Source organism: Schistocerca nitens, chromosome 1 (assembly GCF_023898315.1).
Source record: "Schistocerca nitens isolate TAMUIC-IGC-003100 chromosome 1, iqSchNite1.1, whole genome shotgun sequence".
Classification (NCBI taxonomy): Eukaryota; Metazoa; Arthropoda; class Insecta; order Orthoptera; family Acrididae; genus Schistocerca; species Schistocerca nitens.
This window is the reverse complement of record NC_064614.1, coordinates 135,087,172-135,113,641: the sequence shown is the minus strand read 5'-3', so window position 1 is coordinate 135,113,641 and position 26,470 is coordinate 135,087,172. Positions and strand designations below refer to the sequence as shown.

Genomic DNA, 26,470 nt, shown 5'->3' with positions numbered 1-26,470 from the left:
AGGAAAATTAGAGACCTTTGGAGAAAAGAGAACCATTTACATGAATATCAAGAGCTCAGATGGAAACCCAGTTCTAAGCAAAGAAGGGAAAGCAGAAAGGTGGAAGGAGTATATAGAGGGTCTATACAAGGGCGATGTACTTGAGGGCAATATTATGGAAATGGAAGAGGATATAGATAAGATGAAATGGAAGATATGATACTGTGTGAAAAGTTTGACAGAGCACTGAAAGACCTATGTCGAAACAAGGCCCCAGGAGTAGACAACATTACGTTAGAAATACTGACAGCCTTGGGAGAGCCAGTCCTGACAAAACTCTACCATCTGGTGAGCAACATGTATGAGACAGGCGAAATGCCCTCAGACTTCAAGAAGAATATAATAATTACAATCCCAAAGAAAGCAGGCGTTGACAGATGTGAAAATTACCGAACTAACAGTTTAATAAGCCACGGCTGCAAAATACTAACGCGAATTCTTTACAGACGAATGGAAAAACTGGTAGAAGCCGACCTCGGGGAAGATCAGTTTGGATTCTGTAGAAATGTTCGAACACGTGAGGCAATACTGACCCTATGGCTAATCTTAAAAGGTAGATTAAGAAAAGGCAAACCTACGTTTCTAGCATTTGTAGACTTGGAGAAAGCTTTTGACAATGTGGACTGGAATACACTCTTTCAAATGGAGTGAAAGGCTATTTACAATTTGTACAGAAACCAGATGACAGTTATAAGAGTCGAGGGGCATGTAAGGGAAGCAGTGGTTGGGAAGGGAGTGAGACAGGGTTAGGGGGCATGAAAGGGAAGCAGTGGTTGGGAAGGGAGTGAGACGGGGTTGTAGCCTCTCCCCGATGTTATTCAATCTGTATATTGAGCAAGCAGTACAGGAAACAAAAGATAAATTTGGAGTAGGTATTAAAATCCATGGAGAAGAAATAAAATCTTTAAGGTTCGCCGATGACATTGTAATTCTGTCATAGACAGCAAAGGACTTGGAAGAGCAGTTGAACGGAATGGACAGTGTCTTGAAAGGAGGATAAGATGAACATCAACAAAAGCAAAACGAGGACAATGGAATGTAGTCTCGTTAACTCGGGTGATGCTGAGGGAATTAGATTAGGAAATGAGACACTTAAAGTAGTAAAGGAGTTTTGCTATTTGGGGAGCAAAATAACTGATGATGGTCGAGGAAGTCGTCTCTGAAAGTATTTGTATGGAGTGTAGCCATGTATGGAAGTGAAACGTGGACGATAAATAGTTTGGACAAGAAGAGAATAGAAGCTTTTGAAATGTTGTGCTACAAAAGAATGCTGAAGATTAGATGGGTAGATCACATAACTAATGAATAGGTATTGAATATAATTGGGGAGAAGAAGAGTTTGTGGCATAACTTGACTAGAAGAAGGGATCGGTTGGTAGGACATGTTCTGAGGCATCAAGGGATCACCAATTTAGTATTGGAGGGCAGCGTGGAGGGTAAAAATTGTAGAGGGAGACCAAGAGATGAATACACTAAGCAGATTCAGAAGGATGTAGGCTGCAGTACGTATTGGGAGATGAAGCAGCTTGCACAGGATAGAATAGCATGGAGAGCTGCATCAAACCAGTCTCGGGACTGAAGACCACAACAACTACTACTACTATTATGTAGCCTATTACAAGGCAGTAAACAAATAATTTTAAATTAAGTTTGCTGATTATCTTTTGATCAGTTGAGTTAAAAAGTTTCTAAATAAACTACAGGAATTGAAGCAAATACACAAAACTTGTTTTTTTTTTATTACGGGAACACGAACTTCTGTGGTAAAAACTACTAACTTCTAAAATGTTTTGAGTTTAATATAGTTGTCAGCAAACTCGCCGGCCGGAGTGGCCGTGCGGTTCTAGGCACTACAGTATGGAGCCGAGTGACCGCTACGGTCGCACGTTCGAATCCTGCCTCGTGCATGGATGTTTGTGATGTCCTTAGGTTAGTTAGGTTTAATTAGTTCTAAGTTCTAGGCAACTGATGAGCTCAGAAGTTAAGTCGCATAGTGCTCAGGGCCATTTGAACCATTTTTGAACCAGCAAACACGAAAATAGAGTTAATTTACTATAAATGCAGATAATATATAAGGCTACTTCTCTTTACGGGAAAACTGGATCTTACACAACATGTTATTCAGAATAGCTGCTACAGTAACTAAATCACAAACGCCGACTTACAAATGCTCGTAGATTATTCAAAGGACAATGGTACTATCCGAAAATTCCCAAAAACGCACTTTTTTTTGCGTTGATGTACAATGAAATTCAAGGGTGATGTGTACTTCGGCATAACTGTGAACCACAAAACGCACATTTGCTACGAAATAAGGTACATATACAAAACACTCGTACCTGTAACTTTTGAAAATATAGTTTTGTAAACGTCCGAAAATGCTCATAAATAACCTACTTCCCACGTAATTGTACAATGAAATTAGGAAACGATTTTTTGAACGAGAATAGGCCTACTGTTCTCAAAAATTTTAAAGGAGCACAATTAAATTTAAGCCTATAATTGATAACAGTACGAGTTTATCGCAGCACTCGCGAATGTCCCAAATTTCACAATACATCACGGTACAAACGGGTACTGAACAATCAATAAAAGATTATCCAGAAACGACGTGAACAGCAAAACATGCGAATCTAGAACTTCAAACAGACGCCCGAATCTTGTACACGCAAGACTCATACAAAGGAAAATTCGGAAGTCGACTTTTATATACAAATAAACGTGCGTATTGCACGGATTTTTCACTTACCTGTTCCTGTGCACACTCCTTCTCTGGCGTGCCGAAGAAGCACACTTCAGCGTGAGTTTATCTCGGCTAAAACGTGCAGCACCAACAAAGCACGTCTTCTGCCTGTTGCAGCTAACAATGCAGTTACACCTTTTCACAGAAAATTCATGCGAAACGAAGGGCATGAGCAGTTCTTAAAAGACTAGTGATTTTAGTTCCTTATTTGACACCAGCTTTCAAAGGCTAACACTTTGCTAATACGTTTTCAAAGTCTTACAATTCTAAGAAATGTGAATGTCAATATCCCAAGAGTTTTCATATTTTTTGAGTGACCTTTCAGAAATGTTAAGTACATAATTATACCATAAATCATCTTAAAACACTGAAACTTGCATTAATGCAAATATTGTGTTGCATGAATTGATGCCTTAGGTTTTAAACACTTTGTATGTTTCTCATGTTTCATTTAAGGTAACGTCTGAGTTTCTAATGCCGTATGTTAAAATATCAACACACCATTTTAAGATCTTGCTTCAGACCTCATTTTAGATTGCACCACAGAACTGATTTCCCAAGGCACCCTGTCAAAAGTAAGACCTTAACTAAAGATAGGGATTAACTCATACATCCCGCATGTTCCAGTATCAAATTAACCAACAATATCAAGTTTAACTTTCGTGTTATTAAAAAACTAAATTATGAATAGTTATGATGTTACAACTTTTAACAATGCGTATTTGGCTGCAGACAGCCTGATGCGATAATCCCAAAATAGGCCTAGTGCTAATTTAATAGCAATTAACAGTTATAGCAGCATTCTAGAACATTACCGTCTTTTATTTTGATGGGATTGACAAAAATCAGCCAACCAGTTGCAAAACAAAGATTTATTAACCCTTGACATAGGTTCCGATATTTCTAGAAATATCTTCTTCAGAAGGATAGGGCCTTCTTACAACACAAGATGGTACATCAGATTACCTGAAGGCGAGCGGCTCTTCTTATATATAAGACAGACAAAAACAAGAATTACCACAAAACATGGCTTTAGATAGCAGCCAGATTACACTTCAGAACGAATGCTCACGAGTAAATGCCCTCTTGTCAACATAAAATTGTAACAGGGGTCACAGGATAAAATATCTGCTATCTAAACCATGGCTTGGGATATTCTCGTTTTTGCCAATTGTATGTACGACCAGAGCCACTCAGCTTCAGCTAATCTAATGTACCATCGTGTGATGTAACAAGGGAACTCCTGAAGAAGATATTTTTCGAAATATCAAAACCTAGGTAAAGGACCAATAAACCTTTGTTTTGCGACTGGTTGCTGATTTTTCAGCCTCTTCAGATTTACATAGTTGCTGTTTTGCAGCCATGTTTAAGATTTTGTCTTTTATTTCATGTAATTTAAAACTGAATTACTCCTCCAATGCTTGGAGCATAAGTTACTTCATTCAATTCAAACAGATCTTTTCATATCCATAAGATCAACAAAAAAATTAATTAATTACTAGTGCAAGGTTTAGATTAGATTAGATTAATACAAGTTCCATGGATCATGAATACATTTCGTAATGATGTGGAACGAGTCGAAGGTTAATAAAACTAGCTTGTCACATTTACAGCACCAAAAGAGATGAATGTTTTAAACTTTAGGTAGAGAATTTTTGCGAAGTAGGCCACTCACAGCACTAGTTACCTGTTATCAAACTCTATGAACTGACGTTGCAGTACAACTTTATTTTGGCTGAGTACCCACAGCCAAAGAAGTAATGTTTTACTATCAAGTATACTGTTAATGCACATTTTTATCCTTAATGATGATTATCTAGTCAATTTGTTGATTAAAATGCCTCTTACTCATTCAGAATTTCTTAAATGAGTATCACACATCTTAAGACAAAACAAATTTTATTACATAAAAAGTGGAATGGGCAACCTTTTTCCAATTTAAAAAAAAATAAAAACATCACTTACAACTTTAATGACTTCACAAACATAATATGAAAAATGGCATTTTTCATTCTGCGGAACTTAGTACTCTTCTGCTCCTTCTCCTTCCCCTTCAATAGAGTCCATACCAACTTCTTCATAGTCCTTTTCAAGGGCAGCCAGATCTTCACGAGCTTCTGAGAACTCTCCTTCCTCCATACCTTCACCGACGTACCAGTGAACAAAAGCTCTCTTGGCATACATCAAATCAAACTTGTGGTCAAGGCGAGCCCAGGCCTCTGCAATTGCAGTAGTATTTGACAACATACAAACAGCACGCTGTACCTTCGCAAGATCACCACCAGGTACCACAGTAGGAGGCTGATAGTTTATCCCCACCTGTAACAAGTAAAACGCTGTTTAGTAAACTTACTCAGTGTCTCCAACACATTCCTTACAATAGCAGACCAATAGCTAAATCTTCAATAGTAATGTAACAACTACACAAACCTTGAAACCAGTTGGACACCAATCCACAAACTGAATGGTTCGCTTGGTCTTAATTGTTGCAATGGCAGCGTTTACATCCTTCGGCACTACATCTCCTCTGTACAGCATACAGCATGCCATGTACTTTCCGTGCCTAGGATCACATTTTACCATCTGGTTGGCAGGTTCAAAACAGGCGTTTGTTATTTCTGCCACAGACAGTTGTTCATGGTAAGCCTTCTCTGCTGAGATGACAGGGGCATAGGTAACAAGTGGGAAATGGATGCGAGGATAAGGTACCAAGTTGGTCTGGAATTCTGTCAAATCCACATTAAGAGCTCCATCAAAGCGAAGGGATGCCGTGATTGAGGATACAATTTGGGCAATTAGCCTGTTCAGATTGGTGTAAGTTGGGCGTTCAATGTCTAAGTTACGGCGGCAAATGTCGTAGATAGCTTCATTATCGCTCATGAAAGCACAGTCTGAATGTTCCAAGGTGGTGTGAGTCGTTAGGATGGAGTTATACGGCTCTACAACGGCTGTTGATACCTGAAGAACGCAATTATGATTTAGTTACAGAAAACTACATACATCGCGAAATCTCTTAATGACAAGCTTCAGTTTTGACAAAACGTTCTTACCTGAGGGGCTGGGTAAATTGCAAATTCCAGTTTGCTCTTTTTGCCATAATCCACAGACAGACGTTCCATCAAGAGTGAAGTAAAGCCTGAACCAGTGCCACCTCCAAAGCAGTGGAAGATCAAGAATCCTTGAAGTCCAGTACATTGGTCGGCAAGCTTCCGAATACGGTCCAGTACAAGGTCCACTATTTCCTTTCCAATTGTGTAATGACCACGGGCATAGTTGTTTGCAGCATCTTCCTTGCCTGTAATCAACTGCTCTGGGTGGAACAGCTGCCTGTAAGTGCCTGTACGCACCTCATCTGCAAAGGAAAAATGTCCCGTATCAGATAAGAACTTCAGTTTATCACTGAAATAGTGGAAATGCTTACACGACGGATTGGAAACACGTGCCAGTATGTGTCCTAACTTACCAACAACAGTCGGTTCCAAGTCCACAAATACCGCGCGTGGCACATGTTTCCCTGCGCCAGTCTCGCTGAAAAATGTATTAAAGCTGTCATCGCCGCCTCCAATAGTTTTGTCTGACGGCATCTGTCCGTCGGGCTGGATACCATGCTCAAGACAGTACAATTCCCAACATGCGTTACCAATCTGGGTTCCCGCTTGGCCAACGTGGATTGAGATACATTCACGCTGAAAAATATTTAATGACCATGAAGTCAAATATTGAGATTAAAGACTTTGTAGCTTGTTTTAAAACACTAAAGTTACCTGCGGATATTGTCTTGCAAAACCGTATTTCCGCGAGCCATACGTCACTATACACAACAGGATTCATTGTTAAATAAAAAATCTCTCTTTAAGTAAATGGAGATCGAAACCAAAACGTCTAACTTTACTAACCGGAGTGAATTTAGCAACGAAAATATAGTAAACATCCCGCAAGACCTAACCTACGGTAGATTTTTTACGAATCGGTATCGCACTTTCAGGCGCCGTAGCGTAACCAGCTTGCGTCAAAACAACAGAATGCTACGAAAATCCAGGACATCGTTAGTGCAAGTTAGCATTGAAATCTAGAAAGTGCACGTTGGATGACAGTGATCAATTTAGATTTACCAAAGATTTACCAAAGGAAAATTTCGCTTCATTTTGCAGCAAAAATTGAACGGTACATTTCAATTCTTGGACTGGTGTCGGAAACATGTCAAAATGGCGGTCAGCCAGCATCATGACCCGACCAAATTTGTAATTCCAAATTTAGCTTTTAGCGTTTCCTTTAATCCGAAAGCTATTCTCATTGCTAGTCGTAAAAAATTATCTGATCATTCATGTTCTTACTCGTTAACAATCTTCGACATCGTCATATTAACGTACGAACATTCAGGAGCAAACGTTAACAAATTCCAGTCCCACAATTGCATGTTCCACTTCGCAACACTTTAGTACTTAGCGCCATCAATATCAGGAAGTAACTTACCATTTTGCTGTCGCTCGATACAAATCAGCAGAGTAAAAAGTTGAAACCACAAACTTCTGCCTCGTCTGAAACGTGTGAAGTCGTCCCGTGCCGAGTTTATAGTCTCCAGCGTAAGTTTTCAGATATATAGACTCCGTGGTGCAGCATGCAACGGAGTTTCTGATTGGTCTATGCGTTAGCTGATTTGAAACACTCTCTGCTATTGGATAAATTCCAGATCATTCTTGAGGCGAATTAATACAGCAGCTCATACTTCAATTGGTACATTCGTTGCAATTTCGGGTAAAATGCTGCCTTTTGTTTCTTTAAAAATGAGAACTTTGTAACTTCATATTCATTTACATATTTATTATGAAAAGTGACAAAAAGCTTCTCCGATGGTAAATTATGTTATTATGTAAAAACAATAGGTGCACCTTACCGCAGCATCGTGTCTGATCTGACATCGGCGACACTTTAAAGAGTGACTTTCTTATTTCTTATTTGTCAAGTTTCGGCAATAAAAACGGAGTTTTGATAATATAAGAAATGTTTAAGTAACAATTATATAAAGTATGCATGAAAAGTCTTCGTAGCCTCTTCGAAATGTTTATTTGCTACAGTCAGAAAGATCTTCAGTAAGTTCCTAGTAAGTGCAAGGAGTTAAATTGACAACTTAAGTATAAATTAAAAATTTCACGATAGTAGGTCTACTCATTGCGGCTTCTTTTTTTTTTCAACAGGTTGTAACAGGTACCATATTTGACTTTTCTACTTACATTGCGCCATTACTTTTCGAGGTATTTCGAAATCGTTTGAGACATGTGCCGGGCAGTGCGAGTTCGAGAAACATTTTTTCGGTCGAACTACGTATCACCCCCCCCCCCCTCCCTCAGCCCTTCTCCAACGCATTTACTCTCTCACAAGCTTTAGGTGATTTTCCGTGATAAGATCTTTAAAAATAAGATTGATCATGGAAATGGGTTGTTTCTTCTTTTAAAATAAGTATTGCACAGAAATTCCTCTGTAGCAGTGGCAGATTTCTAAATCTTATTCTATTCCTAAATATTCAGAGAAGAAACTGACGATATTTAAATTGCTCTGAGCACTATGGGACTTAACATCTGAGGTCATCAGTCCCCTAAACTTAGAACTACTTAAACCTAACTAACATAAGGACATCACACACGAGAATTTCTGAACACCCCGTGTACAGAGAGCGAAATTGAGCTTGCCCTTTCCTCCAAGGATATCCCGCGAACCATGGATGAAGGGCTACAGTGTGCCACTGCAGACTGTTAACGAGAGTCCGAGCATGTGGAATACGTGTAAGTGGCTCGAAGACTCCTTAAGTTATAGATCCCAGTAAGTTGACCTGGACCGCGAGTGGTCATCAGGAGTGTCCCAGGGAATCGTGATAGGACCGCTATTGTTTCCTGTATACATATCTACATCTACATGGATATTCTGCAAATCACATTTAAGTGCCTGGCAGAGGGTTCATCGAATCACCTTCAAAAATGGTTCAAATGGCTCTGAGCACTATAGGACTCAACTGCTGTGGTCATCAGTCCCCTAGAACTTAGAACTACTTAAACCTAACTAACCTAAGGACATCATACACATCCATGCCCGAGGCAGGATTCGAACCTGCGACCGTAGCAGTCGCACGGTTCCGGACTGCGCGCCTAGAACCGCGAGACCACCGCGGCCGGCGAATCACATTCCCAATTCTCTATTATTCCAATCTCGTATAGCGCGCGGAAAGAATGAACACCTATATCTTTCCGTACAAGCTCTGATTTCCCTCATTTTATCGTGGTGATCGCTTCTCCCTATGTAGATCGGTGTCAACAAAATATTTTCGCGTTCGGAGGAGAAAGTTGGTGATTGGAATTTCGTGAGAAGATTCCGTCGCAACGAAAAACGCCTTTCTTTTAATGATTTCCAGCCCAAATCCTGCATCATTTCTGTGACACTCTCTCCCATATTTCGCGATAATAGAAAACGTGCTGCCTTTCTTTGAACTTGTTGGCTGTACCCCGTCAGTCCTACCTGGTAAGGGTCTCACACTGCGCAGCAGTATTCTAAAAGAGGACGGACAAGCGTAGTGTATGCAGTCTCCTTAGTAGGTCTTTTACATTTTCTAAGTGTCCTGCCAATAAAACGCAGCCTTTGGTTAGCTTTCGCCACAACATTTTCTATGTGTTCTTTCCAGTTTAAGTTGTTCGTATTTGTAATTCCTAGGTATTTAGTTGAATTTACGGCTTTTAGATTAGACTGAGTGAACAGCAACCTGTGACTGTTTGCTTGGAGACGCTATAGTATTTGAGAAAATGTTGTCGTTGTATGGCTGTAAGAGGATATAGGATGACGCAGAATTTCTATTTGCTGTGATGAAGGGCAGCTAGCTATAAATGTAGTAAAACTTAAGGTAATTCAGATGAGTAGGGAAAATAATCCGTCATATTGATTAAATATCTAGACGTAACGTTGCAAAGCGATATGAAATGGAACCAGTGCCGAAGGTCGATAGTAGGGGAGGCGAATGATAGACTCCAGTTTATTGGGAAATTTTTTGGAAAGCGTATCGTAAAGGTTATCACATGAAGGACACAAGTGCGACCCATTCTCGTGTACTGTTCCAGTGTTTGCGATCCCCGCGAGGTCATCTGAAGCAATTCAGAGGTGTGCTGCAATGGTTGTTACCGGAAAGCTCGATCAACACGCGAGTATTACGGAGACGCTTTGCGAACTCGAATGGGAATCCCTGGAGAGAGGAGGACATTCTTTCGCGAAACCCTATTGAGAAAAATGTAAGTTAACGCAGCTGAGTAGCAGAAGCAACCCTGAAATGTTTAAATATAGTATTAGTGGCGTGCTGGTTGACAAAGTCACGTCGATGAAACGTGTGTAACTTTACAAAGCGATATGAAATGGAATGGTCACGTAAGGACGAACGGGCACGTAACGACAGTAGTGGGGAAGGCGAATCATCGACTTTGGATTATTGGGAGAGTTCTAGGAAGCGCTTGATTTGTGACGGGACTCATGGGTATGCCGTTCTGGTATCTCTACGAAAAAGTCTAAATTGCAGATTTTGATGTGTCGCACTATAGAACTTCCGCTGGGGCTGAAACGATGTGAAACGAACGTTGAATTCACAATTTTAAAATGCTCAGAAAAGCGTTAAAATAGTGTTTTAAGAAGTCTACACCTACATCTATTTGGATGCTTTACAAATCACACTTAAGTGCTTGGCAGAGAGTTCACCGACCCATCTTCACAATAATTCTGAATTATCCAACCTCGAAAAGCGCGCGGAAGAAACGAACACCTACATCTTTCCGTGCGAGCTCTCATTTCCCTTGCTTTATTATGATGATCGTTTCTCCCTATGTAGGGCAGCAAAATATTTTCGCATTCGCAGGAGAAAGTTGGTGATTGAAATTTCGTGGGATGATTCTGCTGCAACGGGAAACGCCTATATTCTAATGATGTTCACCCCAAATCCTGTATCATGTCAGTGACACACTCTCCCCTATTTCTCGATAATACAAAACTTGCTGCTCTTCTTTGAACTCTCTGTTAATCCTATCTGGTAAGAATCCCACACCGCGCAGCAGTACTCGAAAAGAGGACGGACAAGCATGGTGTAGGCAGTGACTTTAGTAGATCTGTTGCGTCTTCTGCCAATAAAACGCAGAACTTGGTTCGTCTTCCTCACAACATTTGCTATGTGTTCTTTCCAATTTAAGTCTCTCGTAACTGTAGTTCCTAAGTACTTAGTTGAATTTACGGCCTTTGGATTTGACGGATTTACCATGTAACTGAAGTTCAACGAATACCTTTTAGCACTCATTTGGATGATCTCACACTCTTCATTATTTACGCCAATTGACAATTCTCGCACCATACAGATACACTACTGGTCATTAAAATTGCTACACCACGAAGATTACGTGCTACAGACGCGAAATTTAACAGACAGGAAGAAGATGCTGTCATATGCAAATGATTAGCTTTTCAGAGCATTCACACAAGGTTGGCACCGGTGGCGACACCTACAACGTGCTGATATGAGGAAAGTTTCCAACCGATTTCTCATACACAAACAGCAAAAAAATGGTTCAAATGGCTCTGAGCACTATGGGACTTAACATCTATGGTCATCAGTCCCCTAGAACTTAGAACCACTTAAACCTAACTAACCTAAGGACATCACAAACAGCAGTTGACCGGCGTTGCCTGGTGAAAAGTTGTTGTGATGCCTCGAGTGAAGAAAAACGCGTACCATCACGTTTCCGACTTTGATAAAGGACGGATTGTAGATTATCGCGATTGCCGTTTATCGTATCGCGACATTGCTGCTCGCGTTGGTCGAGATCCAATGACTGTTAGCAGAGTATGGAATCGGTGGGTTAAGGAGGGTAATACGGAACGCCGTGTTGGATCCCAACGGCCTCGTATCACTAGCAGTCGAGATGACAGGCATCTTATCTGCATGGCTGTAACGGATCATGCAGCCACGTCTCGATCCCTGAGTCAACAGATGGGGATGTTTGCAAAACAACAACCATCTGCACGAACAGTTCGACGATGTTTGCAGCAGCATGGACTATCAGCTCGGAGACCATGGCTTCGGTTACCCTTGACGCTGCATCACAGACAGGAGCGCCTGCGACGGTGTACTCAACGACGAACCTGGGTGCACGAATGGCAAAACGTCATTTTCTCGGATGAATCCAGGTTCTGTTTACAGCATCGTGATGGTCGCATCCGTGTTTGGCGACATTGCATTGAATGCTCATTGGAAGCGTGTATTCGTCATCGCCATGCTGACGTATCACCCGGCGTGATGGTATTGGGTGCCATTGGTTACACGTCTCGGTCACCTCTTTTTCGCATTGACGGCACTTTGAAAAGTGGACGTTACATTTCAGATGTGTTACGACCAGTGCCTCTGCCCTTCATTAGATCCCTGCGAAACCCTACATTTCAGCAGGATAATGCACGACCGCGTGTTGCAGGTCCTGTACGGGCCTTTCTGGATACAGAAAATGTTCTACTGCTGCCCTGCCCAGCATATTCTCCAGATCTCTCACCAATTGAAAACGTCTGGTCAATGGTGGCCGAGCAACTGGCTCGTGACAATACGCCAGTCACTACCCTTGATGAACTACTCATGAAGCTGCATGGGCAGCTGTAACTGTACACGCTATCCAAGCTCTGTTTGACTCAATGCCCAGGTGTATCATGGCCGTTATTACGGCCAGAGGTGGTTGTTCTGGGTACTGATTTCTCAGGATCTATGCACCCAAATTGCGTGAAAACATAATCACATGTCAGTTCTAGTATAATATATTTGTCCAATGAACACCCGTTTATCATCTGCATTTCTTCTTAGTGTAGCAATTTTAATGGCCAGTAGTAAATTTACTTCGTCTTCTTTGGTGTAGGAATTTCGGAAGGCTGTGTTTAGTAACTGTCGTCGATAGTATTTCCATTGCTATCGCGCGGAGGAGGCGGAGAAGGCGCTGGCAGTGTCTTGCCACTAGTCAGTGAGCACAATATTGAACAAAATTAAATATTAGAAACAAACGATATTACTATAGCCGATCTCTTTTAAATGTAACTGGTTGTAGCTAATTTTTTCTTAATATTACACCAACAAAATTAACCATATAACATAGAAAACATAGAAAAACTTACTATACTGGAGTTTTGCAAATCATGTACATAACATAGCATAGAAACATGACTTACAATGTTCAATGATCACAAAACTAATTTTGTAGTTTAGAATTTTCAGTCTTTATCTAAAAGAGAAACATACAGAAACATTTCGGTTTTCACTACTCACTCATTTAATCACAACAATAGGCATTGTGGTGTGTGTCCTTATGAACCACTTTCACTAAAACGTTTAAGTTACACATTCTATATTCTATTTTCCTTCTGTAATTTAATTAAACAGTTGAGAAGTTGTCAGAAAGTATTTTTCCTTTTTTCAAAGTTTATTATTTGGAAAACTGTTAATAATTTTTTCAGAATGTGTATTATGGCAATCGCTGCATCATAAAATCGTAATCTTGCGCTAGCTCATTTTTACTAGTCACTTGATTATTAGGCTTGAATCAGAAGCTTTACATTTAGGTTAAAATCAACAATCGAGACCGCAATAATATTTGTTTATTTGCCGGTTTCAGCTTATGTTAAAGCTATCTTCAAAGTTTTTGGCTCCTGCGACTGGTGCTGTGTAAGACGAAACCGGTAAATAAACAAATTTTATTGCGATCACGACTGTTGATTTTAACCTAAATATAACACCAGATCGCTGCACTCCACAGACAATGTTGTCTAAATTTATGAACAAGCTACAATTTTTTTATAAAATCCATAGCTATTAAGCTCTGAAAGTCAACATAGGTTTTAAAAAAGTCACAATTTGGTCTATTCTGCAGTTTATTTCACTGCCTTAGACGCTGCTTTACTTAAAAAATCTTCATATGGCTCAATTGTCATACGGATTAGTGTGCTAAGGCAATCATTTGTTCGACAGCAGTTACTTTGCTTTGTTACACACATAATTAGAGCCGGCCGCGGTGGTCTAGCGGTTCTGGCGCTGCAGTCCGGAACCGCGGGACTGCTACGGTCGCAGGTTCGAATCCTGCCTCGGGCATGGGTGTGTGTGATGTCCTTAGGTTAGTTAGGTTTAAGTAGTTCTAAGTTCTAGGAGACCTATGACCTAAGATGTTGAGTCCCATAGTGCACAGAGCCATTTGAATTTGAACATAATTAGAAAGCAGTTTTTATTATACCAGTACTCTACAATCTTCTTAACATATCTGTATTACTGTCTGTATGTGTTAATATTTATCTGTTAATTGACCATCTGTCCTAAGAAAGATTATGCGTTTCCAAACTTTTTCTTTTCTTTTTTTTTCACGAGGCATGAGGGAACCACACCTTACTTTTCGACCATTTTCCATTTTACCACATACTGCAACCTACTGACTTCATTTCTCCTATTTTAATTTATCCATATTTTTCACTTTTGTACATGTTTTGGTGCTTCTTTCTCCCTTTTATCTCCGTCAGCCTACTGACCTCATTATTTACGTGTATTTTCGGTGTGATCCTCACACCACTTCCACACATCTCCTTTAACTTGTGGCGTCTCTGACGCGGAGTGACACTTCTTTGATGATTCTCTTTGTCTTCGCATTCTGTCTTTGTCCGCCCGTGCCATGTTCGACATCCATTTCTGTATTCGCTCTGTTCAGTGCCGATATAAATGTTCATTCTGACTCTAAAAGTGTGTTATTATGGTTCTACGCCCTGTAATACACACCAACTAAAATCAGAACAAAAAATGGTTCAAATGGCTCTGAGCACTATGTGACTTAACATCAGAGGTCATCAGTCCCCTAGAATGTAGAACTACTTAAACCTAACTAACCTAAGGACATCACACACATACATGCCCGAGGCAGGATTCGAACTTGCGACCGTAGCAGTCACGCGGTTCCAGACTGAAGCGCCTAGAACTGTGCTGCTACAACGGCTGGCCAAAATCAGAATAGTTTGGCTTGTCTCTGGTGGCATCATATTAGTACTCTCTCTTACCTACAAGATAGCTTACTAGCAGCATAAAAACTATGAATTTAAGCAGAGTTTGTTCTTTCAGATTTTAGGAATTTTTAATCTTCAATTACTTTTCTTAATTCAAACTAACTTCATTTTACTGTCACTAACCCCTTTTGTGGATCTCATTTATTATTTGTTTGCATTAGTCATTATTTTTCTATCATTGGTGCTCAAAAGTTACCCATTGTCATTTCAAAATTTAGAATTTACTACTGCCAACTATCTCTCACATTCTCTTATAAGTCATCATTCAGGTATGGTCGTTTTTGGGAATCATTCTTACAAACTAGGAAGATACTACAAACTAGTAGCATATGTACACCATGAAGAGATATATTTCTTACTTACTATGGACTGAGTAGAAGAAGAGAATGAAACTTGAAATGGAAATAAAGTTTCGTCCAGCTGGGACTGCACAGTATGCCAAACTGTGCATCTGCCAATGAGTGCCAGAATCCCTACTGAAACTTATTACTGTCAGTTTTGAAACGCTTCTGATCTACGACGTTTCGTAGACCTAGATGTCTCTCACTTTTTGGGTATTCCAATTGGTACGCCTCTGCATGAAGCTTACCTTTATCCTAAATGGAGCTTGATAAACGTTCATAAACTTCTTTGTTTACGCTGAAATTTTCTTAAATTATTCTATAGGTTTGATTAACAGTAGCTCACAGATGCTAAAACTAGTGGGGCAAGATTTTGTGTCATGCTGTTTTGCTGTCCAAGTCTCTTTCATGAGAAATTTGATCTATTGACTGTTCCTCAGCCCCTGTTTCTTCTAGGACATATTTCTTTACAGCATTAGCATCTTGCATATTATTCACGAATTCAGTATCTTCCTGCGAGTATCCTTATTCCTTATTACTCTAATACGCAGTTCCCATGCATTATTACTGCCCACATAATTTCCAATGAAAGGCTTTGTAATCACTCGAAAATCTGGTAAAGTTAATCCCAAGTGGCTCTGATCAAAGTATATCTTTGCTTGATATTTCATTAAAAGGCCAGTACCAATTAACATTTCAACTCTTAAACCGAGCATGATTAAACTAGAATCATGTATTGTTATGTTACTTATACCAGTTGGTATCAAAGCTTCGTGCTGTAGTGGTCTAGAAACTTTTCCATTATTATTAAACCACTTACTTTCATGACAGTTAACTAATTCTCATTAGGAATAGAATCAAACAATGCTTGGGACAAAGCACTTGCATCACTGCTACTATCAAGTTGACAATGCACTGTTACTCCTGAGATATTAGTTTTTGTAATAGGGTCAATTATTCTAGTGTGAACAGGTTCCTCATAAGAGTCTTCTAATAAATACTTTTAAATCTGTCTCCAGCTAAAGTAATTTTATTCAGTTGCAAGTACATTTACACTTAGATTCACTGGGTCATCAACCTTCATATCTTCAGGTGCCTTTTCCAACCTGTCCACCAATTTTAAATCAAAGCACTGGAGGGCTTCCTCTACTTTCGTTTGCTGCATATTAGCTAAACTACTCTCTACGTCAGAGCAACTGCATCCCCGCACAGCATTGCTATCTATAATACAGTCGTCAGCTTTTACAGTTTGTGGCAAGTCAATACAGCCAATAGGTTCGCCGACCTCATTATTATTGCTACCTTCTTCATCTAACAACTCCTCCTCTTGAAAACCTTGCAAAACTGACTCTACACCCTCTTCTGAAACTTTAGCCTTCAGATTGCCATTATTGTCGAAGATATAAGCCTTTACTTCATCTTCGGCCTCATCTGATTCAAACTAGTTAATTTGTTCGTCCCTATTCTCTGTAGGGTTTTCTTTTTACTGCAGGACTCCATTTTGTAATGTGTCCAAAATGCTGTCGACTATATAATGAGATTGGTTTAGCGCATCTCTGGTACTGTCTGTTCCTATTTCGTCAATCCTGTTATTGGTCTGCGCGAGTTGACTGACTTTAGTCTGTGTTTATCTTACTGGCTTGTTACTGTTTCCACCTGGTGAGTGCCAGTTTCCCCTAGACGGGACTTAGTTTCGTACATGCAGCCTGTCGTGTTCATTCGATTTAGAATCAGATCGGACAGCATTCTGCTTTCCATCTTGTTTCAACGGCACATTATTTACATTTCTGCCTTCTTCACAATAATTACTGCGAAAGCGCAGTGGCTGTCTACCTCCTCTTCGCCTACCACAGCCCTGAGCACGGTCGTGTATTCTGAACCTCCATACTTCTAACATTCATGTTCCCACTGTCATTATTTCGTTTGTTTATATGATTGTCAGAAGACCCATTATTATTATGCTCCTGATCCTCAACTGTAGTTATTCATTCCACTTGCTCAAGATATTCAGTAAATCTATCCACGTTACCTCTAGGTGCGGAAATGACTCTCTTCTGCCAATACCAAGGCAGCTTACCGTCTAGTCCAATGATCATCATTCCCAGTTTCATCTTTTCTGTCAGATGTGACTGCCGTGAAATTTTATAATTTTTAATTTTATAATTTAAGCTATTTTGTTTTGAGGTCACTTCATCCTTTAGTTCTGTACTACTATCTCTTAGTTCTTTCTAGAAAACCCTTTAACTGATTCAAGATCTGGATTAAACTTTTTACCACTCCAGAATTATCTCAAAACATCGTCTTGTTTGATTTGTGATCAGTAGTCATTAAGAAATACAGTTTTGCATTTAGAAAGATTTTTGTATCTAATCATTACATCAGCTGACTGTCGCAAAGCATCTCTTGACAAATGACTTCTTATGAAAGTTCTGAGCATGCATTTGGCAAAACATCCTCACAATCATTCCAGAACTCTAACGGGTGAATTTGTTTGTCTGGATGAAATTGTAAAATTTGACGACATCCGATGAAAGTGGTGTCAACTGAAGCAACATGCTATACAGTACAGCTATAATCAGTTTTCTATGTCGGTAATACTAGTATGTAGTTCTTCTACTTCATCATCCTCACATAATTTCACACTTTCACATTTCACTTTCTTAATATTCTTTTGACAAACATTGACTTTATTCAAATCGATTATAGCAAAGTTTGGATTCATTGTCTATTCATTCTGACAACCTCCCGTGCACAAGATCATCTGCATCTTTGAAATCATTGTAAACTTCACCGATTCGGTTTTGAAAATACTATGCAATTTAGTTAGCTGTTGCCCTACTTTGACCTACAGATCATGGTGGTTAAAATTAATTTTATAATTTAATCTATTCTGTTTTGAGGTCACTTCATCCTTTAGTTCTTTACTACTGTCCCTTAGTTCTTTATTCATATCTTTTAGTTCTTTACTACTAAATTCAGTGTTTAGAAAACAGTTGTTGCATCCAATTTGGTGCCTCTAGCTTGCCACTTGGCATTTTAACCGTCTTTATAGGAGATTCTAGCATTCCCTGAGTTGACTGACTTTCAGAAACGTTGAATTCATTTTCATTATATGACAACTCTATTAAATCTGCTTTTCCTTTTTCGACTTCAATTTCAATACATCGTCATCAGAAACTGATTCAAACTTAGCAGTAACATTGAACTTTACCTCCGATTCTACTTTTGACAAATCACCTTCAGATTTTGGATTTACTATTTTGACACAACCATCCTTGTTAATTTCCGTTTCGAATTCTGAGCATTCATCGGTAGAGACTGGTTCCATCCTAACTTCCACATCATCCTTTATCATTAATTAGATTCCATTTTTAATAGTCTGTTACAAGCAGTTAACAAATACTTTAAATATTCTTGTCTTAAATTAATTGCCTGACCTCAACTAGTGATGCCGGCGCAGTGTACCAACGAACTTCATGCGACATGTTGTGACGTAATGCAGGCAGCATCAGCAACAACTGTAGCCGTGAGAATGGCAATGGGTATCTCCTACTGCAATAGCTAAAGATTGGGGGGGGGGGGGGGGGAAGGGGCGGAGGCTCATGTGGCGTGTTTAGTAGCTTGCAGGTAACCTATAGGTCAACGCAGCTCCATGATGATGCACTGTCTGTTTCTAACATCAGCAGTAGCTTGGATGTAGTGTCCTCTTCTTATTTCCTTCCGCCATGTTCAGGGTTATTGTGGCTAACATTTACAATTTAGTTTCCACACTCACAAGCATATCGTAACACGCTTTCACACTGGTTTCGGAATATTTCACATTGGTATCCTGTTAGTGCCTACTGAGTTCCCTATATTGTAGCGAACACTTTCACAGTTCAGTTTCCCGGTCAGTGCACCATACGTGGCATGGTGGGTAAATAATCTATGCCATTTACAAGAGCCTGTAAACTATTTTTGCGGTCAGATAGAAGGCGATGGAGAACATACTGATCGTAATTTCCAGTCTACAAGTCCACATTACTCATACTTTTCAGTGGAAGAAAATGTTCTTGCTTGCTATTTACTCAGCAGAGATCAGAAATTATGACTATAAATAAAAGTTTTTAATTTTAACTAATTGATATACTCAGCAAAAGTTCACATGCACTGAACATAATAATATTCCTGATAACCATAATAATAATAATAATAATAATAATAATAAACCCCTTGGAGACCCGGGAAAAGAATAGGCCTTCAGTATGTTCTGCCAGTCGTAACAGTTGACGAAAAGAACAAACCACTAATAGGGCTAACCCTCCTTTTAGTGTGATTATTTGGTTCAAGACAGAACTAATGAAGCCTCGTACAAGCGCTGTCATGGTCGGGGACGACACTTGAACCCTATGCCTGTCCACAATGGTAACGACACTACCAGCCACACGGAAAATGATTTAAATCCAAATAGAGGTGTTTTGCAGAATATGCTTCCTGCAACCACCCTAGAAGGAAAACAAAGACAGAGGATGAGATGGTCAAATGAAGTTAACCGACATCTCATGTTCTGTTATTACCAAGCAACAAACTTAGGAACCAACACAACTGGATACAGATCACAAGTATACACAAAATTTATTACCAGATACCCAGAATTAAAAATTTTAACAGAACAACGACTAGCTGATCAGATCCATGTCATAGTCAAAAATAACAGGATACCACAGTCAGGATTTGGAAACATCAAATAACAAGTACAACAAATACTGGAACAAAATAATGTGCAATCAGAAGAAGAAGAAAGTGCAATAATGGACTCAAACATCCCAGAGCAAACAAACTAACAACATGCATCAATTAAACAATCAGAGGAAAACGAAATCTTAAGACAGCCACCAGAACAAGCACAAATAAAACACGAAGTGACACACATGTTAGATATAGAAGAAAAATTTCAGCTGACATATACAAAATACAAAGACACAAATACAGACATTAGACCATTCTTGCTTAGACCACCAAATAACCCACAAGTCGAAACAACAATAACAACTAACAACACAATCATACACAAGAAAATACATGAAAATACAACTATGGAAGAGTTACAACTACTGGTTTATATAGGAGCACTCACTACACTAAATATACACACTAGACAGAGATCAGAACAAACCAACACACAGAAGAAACCCAAAAAACCAGCATGGCAACACAGGCTACAGATCAGAATAGAAAAAATGAGAAAAGACATCGGACAGCTATCACAATTTATAAGAAATGAAATATCAGACAAAAAACGAAAAAGGTTAGGTAAAATCTCACAACAAGAAGCGATAGAGCAATTAGATGAAAAGAGCAGAAATTACAAGTATTGGCCAAACAACTTAGAAGATACAAAAAAAGTGAAAATAGAAGGAAACAAAACCAAACATTCAACACAAACCAAAAGAAATTTTATCAGACAATAGATAACACAAACATTAAAATAGACAACCCACCAAACATAACAGACATGGGACACTTCTGGAGCAACATATGGTCAAACCTGGTACAACATAACAGGCATGCACGGTGGATACAAGCAGAAACAGACACATACAAGATGATACCACAAATGCCCGAAGTGATAATTTTGCAACATGAAGTCACCCGAGCAATTAATTCTACGCACAATTGGAAAGCCCCTGGATAAGATAAAATAGCAAATTTCTGGCTAAAGAAGTTCACCTCAACACATTCACATCTAACTAAATTATTTAACTGTTACATTGCATACCCATACACATTCCCTGATACACATGGAATAACTTATCTGAAAAGTAAAGATCAAGCAGACACAGCAAACCCAGCAAAATATCGCCCCATAACATGCCTACCAATAATATACAAAATATTATACGCGACTGGAAAGCTACACGCGCTGCATTGTGGTCGTCACACAGTTTCTTGCGCCGCGCGTCACGTGGGCACTGTGGTAGGGGAGAGATGGGGAGCGGGAAGGCAGTCAGTCATGTAATATGCTTACTTCGGCATGGCACATATGAGCAGCGGAAGTATTGGCCATCCGAAAAATGCGGAGTCAATGAGTAGTGTTTCGTTTTTCGCCGTTTCAGCGCTCTATCTCTTTTCGTCGGTACATAATAGTTGTCAGTTACACATATCTGTATACTTTTTTGTTTTGTTTATTATTCTGCCGAGAAAACGCACAGTTTAATAACTGGTGAGCCATTAGCCAATCGGATTATATCATCTGCTTCCACAATGTTTTCGGATCGTAAGAAGAGGTAGACTATTCATCGTGAGGCTATTGAATAAAGAAGTAAGGAATATTAAAAATAAAACGAGTTTATGTACTTGCTACCTATTACGCTGATGTACACTGCGTAATCAAAAGTATCCTGACCCCCCCCCCCAAAAAAAACATACGTTTTTCACATCAGGTGCATTGTGCTGCCACCTACTGTCAGGTACTCCATACCAGCGACCTCAGTAATCATTAGACATTGTGTGAGAGCAGAATGGGGCGCTCCGTGGAACTCGTGGATTTCGAACGTGGTCAGGTGATTGGGTGTCACTCGTGTCATACACCTGTACGCGAGATTTCCACACTCCTAAACACCCTTAGGTCCTCTGTTTCCGATGTGATAGTGAAGTGGAAACGTGAAGGGACATGTACATCACAAAAGCGTACAGGCCGACGTCTTGTGTTCACTGACACAGACCGCCGACAATTTTTGAATAGGGTCGTAATGTGTAATAGGCAGACATCTATCCAAACCATCACACAGGAACTCCAAACTGCATTAGAATCCACTGCAAGTACTATGACAGTTAGGCGGGAGATGAAAAAACTTGGATTTCATGGTCGAGGAGCGGCTGCTCATAAGCCACACATCACGCCGGTAAATGCCAAACGACGCCTGGCTTCGTGTAAGGAACGTAAACATTGGACGATTGAACAGTGGAGAAACGTTGTGTGGAGTGATGAATCACGGTACACAATGTGGCGATCCGATGACAGGATATTGGTATGGCGAATACCCAGTGAACGTCATCTGCCAGCGTGTGTAGTGTCAACAGTAAAATTCGGAGGCGGTGGTGTTATGGTGTGGTCATGTTTTTCATGGAGAGGGCTTGTATACCTTGTTGTTTTGCATGGCACTATCACAGCACAGGCCTACAATGACGTTTTAAGCGTCTGCTTGCTTCCCACTGTTGAACAGCAATTCGGGAACGGGGATTGCATCTTTCAACACGATCGAGCACCTGTTCATAATGCAAGGCCTGTGACGGAGTGGTTATACGACAATAACATCCCTGTAATGGACTGGCCTGCACAGAGTCCCGACCTGAATCCTATAGAACACCTTTGGGATGTTTTGGAACGTCGACTTCGTGCCAGGCCTCACCTACCGACATCGATACCTCTCCTCAGTGCAGCACTCCGTGAAGAATGGGCTGCCATTCCCCAAGAAACCTTCCAGCACCTGACTGAACGTGTGCCTGCGAGAGTGGAAGCTGTCATCAAGGTTACAGTTGGGCCAACAACATACTGAATTCCAGCATTACCGATTGAGGGCGCCACGAACTTGTAAGTCATTTTCAGCCAGGTGTCCGGATACTTTTGATTACATGGTGTATCTTTACGATCTGTTACAAAAAGTCGAAAAGGCGTAATTTTCACAGGTATGACCCCTTTGTGCTCCTGGTAAAAAGGTTCCAAGATATGAAGTACCTAGGTTTCACTATCATTATTTGCTTATGGATCTAATAAGAGACATTACACTATATACATGTAGATATCACATTTTCACTGCGAGCTAGAAACAGTCGTGATGTTTTAATCGGGTCGTCGTGACGAGAAAAAGCAGTTCAACGGTTGCATACACACTATCAGCATTAATAAACTAATTAGACAAGAGGCTACACAAATGAAGTAATTGTTGGTATTAATCCAAAAGTATGAGTATCCTGAAAGAGTGTGGTGATCTGATACATTTAATTTGTTGAAATGTATTGCTGACAAAGGCAGATCTACTTTCATGTCAATGTTTTTTGAATATCGTAGACTCTTCCTCTCACAAAGTACTCTCGGCTAGTCTCCGCATTCCTGTGGCACGAATTAATCTCAGCTGTTGAATATACACTGACCATTGTGTTGTGCGATGTATCAATTGTTTACTTTTCTCAACAACAACTATTTTATTCGTCAATTACACATGTCAGTTTGGCAAGCTGTAGATGAGTAACCAGCAGCTGGTGTGTGCGTGTGATTGTGCCTGAGGGGTACGCTCGTCATTATTTTAATACTGCTCAAAATCCTTTGGTAAATTTCCACTCCAGTCGTTCAGTGTTAAAAATACGATGGGTTATGGGATTCAACCGAAATTCCAACAGAATTGGCGATTTATTTTTGTGTGAATCGTTAACCTTTTTTCATTCGCAGAAGCACCACCATTTATGAATAACGGCCACATTTCTCTTGTTGACACGTTTAATTGTACTTATTTTGCAAAAACACAGTATAATTTACACAATTTCATTTTACAGCAGCTATTGGGACAGAATTCTGAAACAGTGTGTCATTAAACAAGTAATTTGCGACCAGAGAACTCAACAGCTTACGAAAAACCTCATTGTGTCGGTTCGCGGTAACATAAGAGAAGAAATTACATTTTTTTTTTTCATACTAGGAAACTCTTGCTTCACTAGCTGTCAACAGGTCATAAAGAATTACAGTCACAGAAAAAAAAAGAAAAAAAAAAGTACAGCTTGTGATATGTCGCCATCGATAAGAAAGTTCCGTGTGCTTACGAACTGGCAAAATACTCTCCTCCTTGTGTGCCATCATTCGCCAAAATCTCGTTATTTAAGAGATATGAGGGATTTTGTCAATGTTTTTATTGCGTTTGAGAAGAAAGTCGATGATAAAAATAGAAACTGGCTGATCATTCAGTTGGCGCAAAGCAAAGGTGCCCTTCTCATTTTGTTACCGTATTCCGTTCTTGATATTTGCTAACAAAAAAGTAAAACTGACGCGATGCATATCGGTAATCTACCGAGATCTAAACTAACCACTACTCTTTCGTTAGATCACAGGATGAGCATGGTGCCTTGGAGCTAACATGACGCTGATGCTTTCCGCTTCTTTCACTGGTCTGATGGTAGTCAATGCAGACAGTCATAACACGTCAGTTGCAATCTAAGCGTGCAATGACCTTCCCATGGGGTTTTAAAACAATTCTCATTTGTTCTCCGGCCGCAGCTGCACATTTTTGAAGATCGTGCAATCGAGACTGAAGAATGTATGACACTTGTTTTAAGTATCAGAACAGTTGCTATTCTCTCACTATGACTGTATCGGCAATAGTGGCTAATCAGATTACTTCATCAATATGGAACGAATGTTACGAGAATTTAGCAGGATCACTCAGCAAAAATCCCGAAAGTGAGTGAGCGATCATAGAAATGCCAAACGCCGTCAGCAGTAATGCCATTTCGGTACTGCACTAGCCATGTGAAGAATTTCATGGACAGCTAGCAACGTCCTGATGCTATCCTCAGTGTGCTTCAAGGACGGTTCCAACTAGAGCGCGGCAGCGCGTCGTTCGGCAACGACAGCGGCAAGCGTTTTCCGCGTTGACGCAGCGGCTCGCGGAATTGGCGTTCCCACCTGGAAGCGGCAGACGCTAGCGGTAGCCAATGACGGACAGCCACTGAGGTACGGGGCGGGACCCACCGAAACGCCCGGTGCGTTTGATTAACTGTATCTTACACTTGCGTGAAGGAAAGACGAAGTTGGGCGAAGAGATACCAATTTTTCATTTTCTGTACAATGTACTCTTTCACATATTTCTTTATTCATGTTTTCTCATTTCACCATAAGCAGATTTCATGACTACCGTTCATGATTGTTCACTATCTCCTAACACATTGAAACAATGTACGACAAAAGAGATTATTCAAATAGTTAAGCGAGACAAAAATTTAAAATGTGATACGGTAGCAAGTACAGGAAAACAGTAAGAACACAAAGGCTTGGTGGAAGGGATGAAAGTGGAGGCCACCTGATAGAATTTCGTGCAGAGCATAATGTAATCATCGCCAGCACCTTGCTTAAGAATCATGAAAGAATAATACATATTTGGAACAAAGTTTTCGAAACCAGATTTTAAATTATAAGACATTTCCCGGTGCAGACGCAAACCTACAATAATTTATTGGTTACGAGCTGCAGTTTACAACTAAAGAGACAATAAACGGTAGCAAATTAAGGAAATGGAACTTGAATAAGTCAAGACCCACAGTTTTTCGGTAATCTTAAAGTTACTGTAATGCAACGACTGACTGAAACAGAGGAAGGAATCCGCTAGAATACGAATGGATATCTTTGAGAGAAGAAGTGGTGAATGCAGCAGAGTATGTGAACGGGAAGAAAGTACAGTAGAAATCGTTAGATAAAACGTGATATATTAAATTTGACAAGATGGAAAAATATAAAAATGCAGCAAATAAAGTAGGCCATGGGAAATAGAAGTGTCTAAACATGATGTTGACAGAAAGTCCAAAATTGCAACGCGATTTTGCACTTGGAAAACATAGGAGAATGAAAATGAGAAAGAACAAAGAAAACTTTGCTCAAAGGAGAAGCAACTGTCAAGAACTCATTTGGCAAGTCAGAACTAAGCAAATAAAATAAGGCTAGAAAGTGGAAGGAATATGTGGAGAGGAGAGGGGCAGGGGTTGTACAAACTAACATCTACATCTACACGATTACTCTGCAATTCACATTTAAGTGCTTGACAGAGGGTTCATCGAACCACAATCATACTATCTCCCTACCATTCCACTCCAGAACAGCGCGCGGGAAAAACGAACACCTAAACCTGATTTCTTTAATTTTATTTTGATGATCATTCCTACCTATGTAGGTTGGGCTCAACAAAATATTTTCGCATTCGGAAGAGAAAGTTGGTGACTGAAATTTCGTAAATAGATCTCGCTGCGATGAAAAACGTCTTTGCTTTAATGACTTCCATCCCAACTCGCGTATCATATCTGCCACACTCTCTCCCCTATTACGTGATAATACAAAACGAGCTGCTCTTTATTGCTCCCTTTCGATGTCCTCCGTCAATCCCACCTGGTAAGGATCCCACACCGCGCAGCAATATTCTAACAGAGGACGAACGAGTGTAGTGTAAGCTGTCTCTTTAGTGGACTTGTTGCATCTTCTAAGTGTCCTGCCAATGAAACGCAACCTTTGGATCGCCTTCCC

At 40.0% G+C, this 26,470-nt stretch overlaps 1 protein-coding gene across 1 annotated transcript in view; it reads right to left on the bottom strand.

The window, feature by feature from the left end:
* Positions 1–4,804: 4,804 nt before the first annotated feature.
* LOC126243124 (tubulin alpha-1 chain-like) overlaps positions 4,805–26,470 on the bottom strand; it is a 46,693-nt gene continuing 25,027 nt past the window's right edge. Inside the window, exons 2-5 of the mRNA XM_049948140.1 lie at positions 6,246–6,468; positions 5,833–6,134; positions 5,213–5,740; positions 4,805–5,101 (exon numbers count right to left, since the gene is read on the bottom strand). Coding sequence (XP_049804097.1) covers positions 4,805–5,101; positions 5,213–5,740; positions 5,833–6,134; positions 6,246–6,366 — 1,248 coding nt within the window. The 5' untranslated portion in view covers positions 6,367–6,468. The remainder of the gene's footprint in view (positions 5,102–5,212; positions 5,741–5,832; positions 6,135–6,245; positions 6,469–26,470) is intronic.